This window comes from Triticum aestivum, chromosome 1D, assembly GCF_018294505.1.
Source record: "Triticum aestivum cultivar Chinese Spring chromosome 1D, IWGSC CS RefSeq v2.1, whole genome shotgun sequence".
In the NCBI taxonomy this organism is placed as follows: Eukaryota; Viridiplantae; Streptophyta; class Magnoliopsida; order Poales; family Poaceae; genus Triticum; species Triticum aestivum.
The window spans coordinates 336,299,721-336,306,273 of record NC_057796.1 but is presented as its reverse complement, the minus strand read 5'-3'; the positions used below and the strand labels follow the sequence as shown (position 1 = coordinate 336,306,273).

At 47.0% G+C, this 6,553-nt stretch overlaps 1 protein-coding gene and 1 long non-coding RNA gene across 2 annotated transcripts; one reads left to right on the top strand and one right to left on the bottom strand.

Annotated features, from left to right (window-relative positions):
- Positions 1-513: 513 nt before the first annotated feature.
- LOC123181878 (uncharacterized) lies at positions 514-3,242 on the bottom strand. Its single transcript, XR_006491920.1, has 3 exons — positions 2,767-3,242; positions 1,591-1,679; positions 514-1,148 (listed from the first exon to the last, which is right to left on the bottom strand). It is a non-coding gene; the product is annotated as an uncharacterized lncRNA (long non-coding RNA).
- Positions 3,243-4,117: 875 nt separating this feature from the next.
- Positions 4,118-6,202, top strand: LOC123169588 (desmethyl-deoxy-podophyllotoxin synthase-like). Its single transcript, XM_044587457.1, has 3 exons — positions 4,118-5,026; positions 5,585-5,819; positions 6,003-6,202. The coding sequence occupies exons 1-3, from the start codon at positions 4,118-4,120 to the stop codon at positions 6,200-6,202; spliced, it is 1,344 nt and encodes a 447-aa protein (XP_044443392.1).
- Positions 6,203-6,553: the final 351 nt, after the last annotated feature.

Here is a 6,553-nt window from a genome sequence, read left to right as displayed (position 1 = left end):
GGTTGTGCACGGAGTAGCATCGTGTCAGCTCCGCCGGGAAAATCTGCATCACGTCATGCCCACATCATCATTGTCTCTCTCCAGTTTCACCGGGCAAGTTGTCGGGCGTCCCTGCTCCGGTTGCTCTTGCCGGCGACGGTGTCGGGAGGATTCGCCTAGCTCGCGAGAGATGTTGGGGAGGGGAGGATCCGTCGTCACGGGCGAGAGGATCGGCGCGGTTGGCCACGAGGCGGGCGAGGCGGGCGAGGGACGCGGAGGCATAGGCGGCGACATCGGCGCCGTCGTGGGCGGCGGCGGGGAGAGGAGGGGGCAGCCTGAGCAGCGAAGGAAGGGAGGGAGATGCCGTCGTGTAAGGCTGAACCGGGCTTAGCCTTGGGCCGAGCAGGAGACGTGGCCCAATTGTGACTTCAGGCCCAGTTCGCGGCGAACAGAGTTTACTTTAGATCTGACGGCCATTAACGTTTAACAAACGAAATCAAACGGCCAGAAATGCCTAATTCATGAGAGGACAGGGATCAGGTGCTCTGTCACGGTTTACTCGGCGCGCATGAGCAATTTCTGGGATCTACATAGATGATTAGCGATTAGCTGTAAATTCCTTTGCTCATGACCGAAAAATAGCATGGGTAGTTAAACCACAGCGCCTAAGGCGTTGTTTGGATAAGGGGAACATACAGATCGGGATCTCCATAAGCCAGAAAAACGGCCTAACCGTACAAAATCTTGTTTGGCTCCTCCAACTAACCCATGCATATAGGAAACACGTTTCACAAAAGCCCAAAATTCCAGGTTTGTGGGAAAACGAGTATTAGTCGTTTTTCCACAAACGCGATTAACAAATACAGATCGCAACTGACCATCTCCGCCTCCGCCCTTCCTAAACAACCACATTGGCGCCAATTTTTCTTTCTGCGACTCACCTCCCGCCTTTTTCCATTGCCTATATAACAGGATTTTGTTGGCCGCATGGTGCGTTCCACACACAGATCGCACAGGCTGGCTGCGATCCCCGGCCACAGGCACTGGATGGAATACATCGCCTTTGGATCTGAACTTGGCCATCTTCAATAGGACTGCACACCTCCATCGAGCTCTTGTTATCATCATCATCTTCCGGTCTTCAATCAGGATTCGTGGCTTCACCCGTCCTACATGGTAAGATAAACTATCTAGAGTTACAAAATTCTGCAGTACGAATTGTTTTTGTAAGTACGTTCATGCTACTGTTCATTGAATTAATTCTATTGGCAGCGAACCCTATTTTCCATACAACCCCTGATAATTTTATTTAGGCAATTCCTAGATTATACAAGATCCAATAACCTGGTAATTCCTAAATATGAATTTATGGTACATACGAGAATCAGGGTGCTCTATAAATGCACCATACATATTAAAATAATCCAACACCGAACCACAATAATATTGTCAATTAGTGTATATATCCAAGTGCAGTAGTTAGTTTTTCATCAGAAGGATACAGTTTAAATCACAGTATAAGGATAATTTTGCATAAGTATCAATCATATCTATCCATATTATATAGTGTATGGTAAGAGCTATGAAGTAAGCAAATGAAGATCAGAATACCTTGTGATGTCCAATGTGAAGTTGACGGCAATAAGTGGGGAAACCTAGCCCAGCTTCATAGTAAATGAACTTCATGCTTGAGATCTTGGCTGCAACCCAGCAAAGTAACGGGTCAGGGAACATCCCATTAGGCGAACATGCGACAAAAATTGAAGTGTCCAGTCACACTTTGAACAAAAGATTAGTTCACTCCTAGACTCCCATTTGTGTACACGGACCACAGGATTACCCCTCAAAAGATCGAAATATTAGTGACCACAGGGTGCTCTATATGGAACGAACCTTTGGTGTTCTGAAAGCTCGTTTTCCAATTCTAAGTAGGAAAGGAGGAATTCCTTATCCATATAGAACCCAAGTTAAAATTGTTATGGCTTGTTGCATCATCCACAACTTCATAAGGAAGGTTAATGAGCCTGATGAGTTGTTTGAGCTTTATGAGCATGGGGAAACACAAGAAAATGTTGACCATGGTGATCAACAAGTTCGTGGGCAAGCAAGAGAAGATGACCGAGTTGCTGGTGAGAGAGTTCGTGCTGGCATCGCTCAATAATTGTGGACTAATCATCAACGACGTGTGAACCGACAACAACAAGATGATTAAACGCCGTAATATTTGATTTCCATCTTTAATTAGAGATGTATTTGAATAATTATTGTTAGAACTTTAAATTTCTTTATATGTTCATGAACTCCCCATTTTTTTATAGGCTTATGAACTCTCTCTCTCCCTCTCTCTATCTACGGCTACATGATGAAATGTTATTTTTCACCAATCTATTCAGCAAATGAAGCAACAAATAAACTACTTCAAATGGGTGTGTTCTTATGTAACATGAGTGTTCCCGTCCTACCTACGCACCAGATTCTACAATGTACCAAGTGCAAAGCTTGTCAGCTTTCACTGCTACAAACGCACCTGAAACTTCTTGTTTTTAGAAAGACCATGAACCTTGCCCGTTCTAACTTTGCTTTCTACAGTAGCACTCTCCTCCAAAGTTCCATTATACAAATTCCAGTATATGTAGCTAATTGTTAAGGCCTGTTACTTATGAAGTATTTTTCTGTCGGCAAGTGCATGATACAGACCATGAAAGAAAGATAATTATAGCTCCTCTCGGCAAGTGCATGGTAGACCATGTTAACTACAGAGTTTGCAAAAAGAAAAATCAAACATACCTGCTCCTCTGAATCGCCGTCCTCGAGCTTGTTCTCTGCATCCGCTGTTACTCATGGTCATGCTGGTCAGGGAGCGGGGGCTACAGCTGCCTGCTGCCGCCGGCGCCCCACAGATCTAGTGGTAAAACGGGCTGGTTACAGTGCAGCCTGCACCGCCGGCATTCTAGGGAGGCAGGCATGTGCGTTGAGCTGAAGCAGCACTGCTCGACGGATAGAGCTGGCTGACGGCCGACGAAGCACAGTAGGCCTTAGCGACCTAGCCGTCCAGGGCAGGGGAGGCAGGCAGCGGCGTCAGGGAGTCCAGCAGCAACCGGCGTGGCCGGAGGCGCGCACTAGCCGGTGTCCTCGCGGGGATTCATCCACGGCCGAGAGCAGGGGAGTACCGGTGTCAGCGAGCGGAGGAGGAATCGGAGGGGACCAGCAAGACGACAGACTTGGAAGACGCCATGGCTGATTTGGGGAAAGTGAGAGTGAGTCACGGGAGGAGAAAAGGAAACAGCCCACTGGAGGGTATCCAAACAAGGTACATGACCGACCAGTTTTTCTGTTTTCCTATCCAAACGTAACTTTTTATAAACTCGTTATTTACAAAACGTAACGTAAAACGGGGTTTCCTAAAAATCAGCTAAAAACTCGTTTTCTATAATCCTAACGCTAATCACCGCTATCCAAACAACGCCTAAGGGCATCTCCAACGCTAGGAGCCGGCGCTAGGATAGAAATCCTGACCGATTAGCGGTTATACCCTCAAATTCTGGAGTCACCCGTGGCATCGGCCCAATATTTGGTGCCGGGCGCTTGGCCCTTTTTTCTCTCATGGGAAGGTAGCATTTAGTGCAACAGCAGCCAGTTATTAGCGCCTTAATTAGCGCCCAGCGTTGCGTAGGACGGGCGCTTATATTATTCTTTAATTTTATGTATTTATTCTTTTGTCTATAAGCGTCTAAGTAAGCGCCCTGCATTGAACGTGCCCTAATTACTCATGCAATTATGACGCATTACTCCCCCGGTCAATAATCAAGCTGTCACCGTGCATGCATTAGCTGCATACAGGCTGCTTTTCTGTTTCTCACCCCCTAATTAACCCAGCAGTTAATGCATTGCGCCTTAATACCATCTGTTTCTAAAAATATATTTTTAGAGATTTCTATATGAATTACATATGGATGTATATAGACGTATTTTAGAGTGTAGGTTCACTCATTTTATTTCGTATGTAGTTTATATGATTTTTTAAATATGTTTAGAAACAGAGGAAGTACTATATAAGATCAGGCCCTTGAGTCAAAGACTCAAAGTGCAGCATCACCTTCACCACACTGCGCCTTAGCTCAACACACGAGACCTCTCCATGGAGCAGTGGGTGTACTACCTCTGCCTTCTCTTGGCTCTCCTCCTTCCTCTCCTTCTCTTCAAGCTCAACAGGAAACACAGCGGCGGCAATAGCGGCGTGCGTCTGCCACCCGGTCCGTGGCGGCTACCGCTCATCGGCAGTCTTCATCACCTCGCCGGCAACCCGCTCATGCACCGTGTCACGGCCGACCTCGCTCACCGGCTCGACGCGCCTCTCATGTACCTCAAGCTCGGCAAGGTGCCGGTGATGGTGGCCACGTCCCCGGAGGCTGCCCGTGAGACCATGCGGACACACGACATCGTCTTCGCTACGCGGCCGTTGAGCCCCACGTTGAAGATCATGAACTCTGAAGGGCTGGTATTCGCTCCCTATGGCGCCTTGTGGCGCCAGCTTCGCAAGATTTGCATCCTGGAGCTTCTCAGTGTGCGCCGCGTGCAGTCGTTCCGCCACATCCGGGAGGATGAGGTCTGCCGACTCGTGGCCGCCATCACGGCGACGCCGCCCATGAAGCTCGTGAACGTGAGTGAGCGAATTGCCATCCTCATCAACGATTCGGCGGTACGCGCCATGATCGGGGAAAGATTCAGGAGGCATGAGGAGTTCTTGCAGACACTCGAGGATGGTGTCAAGATCGCCAGCGGGTTCAGCCTTGGCGATCTGTTCCCGTCGTCGTGGCTCGCGATATTCATCAGCGACACGACACGGCGGGCTGAGGAGTACCACCAGAAGAGCTTCGAGCTCATGGAGTACGCGATCAAGCAACACGAGGAGCAGAGGGCAACCACCGCCTCGGCGAGCGGTGCCGTGGAGGAAGGAGAGGACCTAAAGGATGCGCTCTTGAGGATACGCAAGGAAGGTGGCCTCGACGTGCCCCTTACCATGGGAATGATCAAAGCAGTTATACTTGTAAGTGCAACAATTTCTTAGCTTCTGCCTTCCCTCTTCTAGCAGTTATACTTTGGCCACATAGTTTCGTAAGAAATATGTCATATTTTTTTAAATTGGAATGATTTGGAGATTAATCACGAGTCACAACGCCACCTCGCAGTTGATGCAGTATTAAACAAAACTAGTTATACATTTTTTGATAGTTCATTTCGTGATTGATTCTGTTTATTATCAATATGTTGTTGTCAATGTTAAAATTGTTTCATAATTTGAGTCAAACCAAAACAATTGACCAACATATAATAAAAAAGTTCATGTATTTAAAAATGATGGAGTAGTTACAGCAAAACAAAAAGGGTCAAGTATTTCGAAACGAGAGAGTAGCTAGCAAGACACAAGTGTCTCTTAATTCATTTTGTTTTTTCTTGACTTCACACAGAATCAAAGAATTGTTAAACGTTATACTCGATATTATTCGAGGATTTGCTACTGGATATCTCACTGCATATGGGTGACAATCCAAAACTGCCTAGAATACATAGCAATTCCAAATTTCATCAAATCGGTAAATTGCAGGATCTGTTTGGTGCCGGAAGCGAGGCATCAGCAATCACTCTTCAATGGGCCATGTCAGAGCTCATGAGGTCCCCAAATGTGATGCGGAAGGCACAAGCCGAAGTACGCAAGAACCTGCAAGGAAAGCCGAAGGTGACCGAGGATGACTTGATCAATCTCAAGTACCTCAGACTCGTCATCAAGGAGACAATGATGCTGCATCCAGCTGCACCATTGCTTCTCCCTAGGGAGGCAAGTGAGCCTTGCAAAATCCTCGGGTATGATGTCCCCGAGGGCACCACGATGTTGGTGAACGCATGGGCAATCGGAAGAGACCCTAGGCACTGGGAAGACCCTGAGGAGTTCAAACCAGAGAGATTTGAATCTGGCATGGTTGATTTCAAAGGAACAGACTTTGAGTACATACCATTTGGGGCAGGTCGAAGGATGTGCCCTGGAATGATGTTTGCGCAAGCTAGCATCGAGATTGTACTGGCCGCACTTCTCTACCACTTCGACTGGGAGCTCCTGGGAGGGGTGAGACCAGATGAGCTGGACATGACAGAGGAGATGGGCCTCACCGTCCGACGGAAGAACAACCTGTACCTGCACGCTGTGGTTCGTGTGCCCCCAGTTTAATTTGCACTTGCATTAATATGTGACGACAGAATCCTAAGTATGAGTGCCTTCTATTTCTTTGTCTAGTGCGAAGACTTATTAAGAAGTATTGTTAATTACTACATCGCTGCAAGTTAAGCGTTGAGTTATGTGTCGAAGTATGGCGCGCGTTGCTGCGCCCATCAATTTTCTCAATCAAATGATAGGAATTTTTACAAATATTTGGAGCCATGATCACTACCCAGGTCTAAACCAATAAATAAATCTGTGGTGGTTCAAATCACAACACGACACCTATAATTCACCGAATTCATACATATTAACCAGAAACAGTACTCAAGATGCCAGTCTAATTAACATATTGTCAAACAT

Excerpts from the sequence above, each read along its gene's own strand:
- LOC123169588 (XM_044587457.1), top strand. The coding sequence starts at position 4,118 with ATGGAGCAGTGGGTGTACTACCTCTGCCTTCTCTTGGCTCTCCTCCTT. Across the intron at positions 5,027-5,584 it reads TGATCAAAGCAGTTATACTT|GATCTGTTTGGTGCCGGAAG; the intron begins GTAAGTGCAACA and ends GGTAAATTGCAG. Across the intron at positions 5,820-6,002 it reads GCTTCTCCCTAGGGAGGCAA|GTCGAAGGATGTGCCCTGGA; the intron begins GTGAGCCTTGCA and ends CATTTGGGGCAG.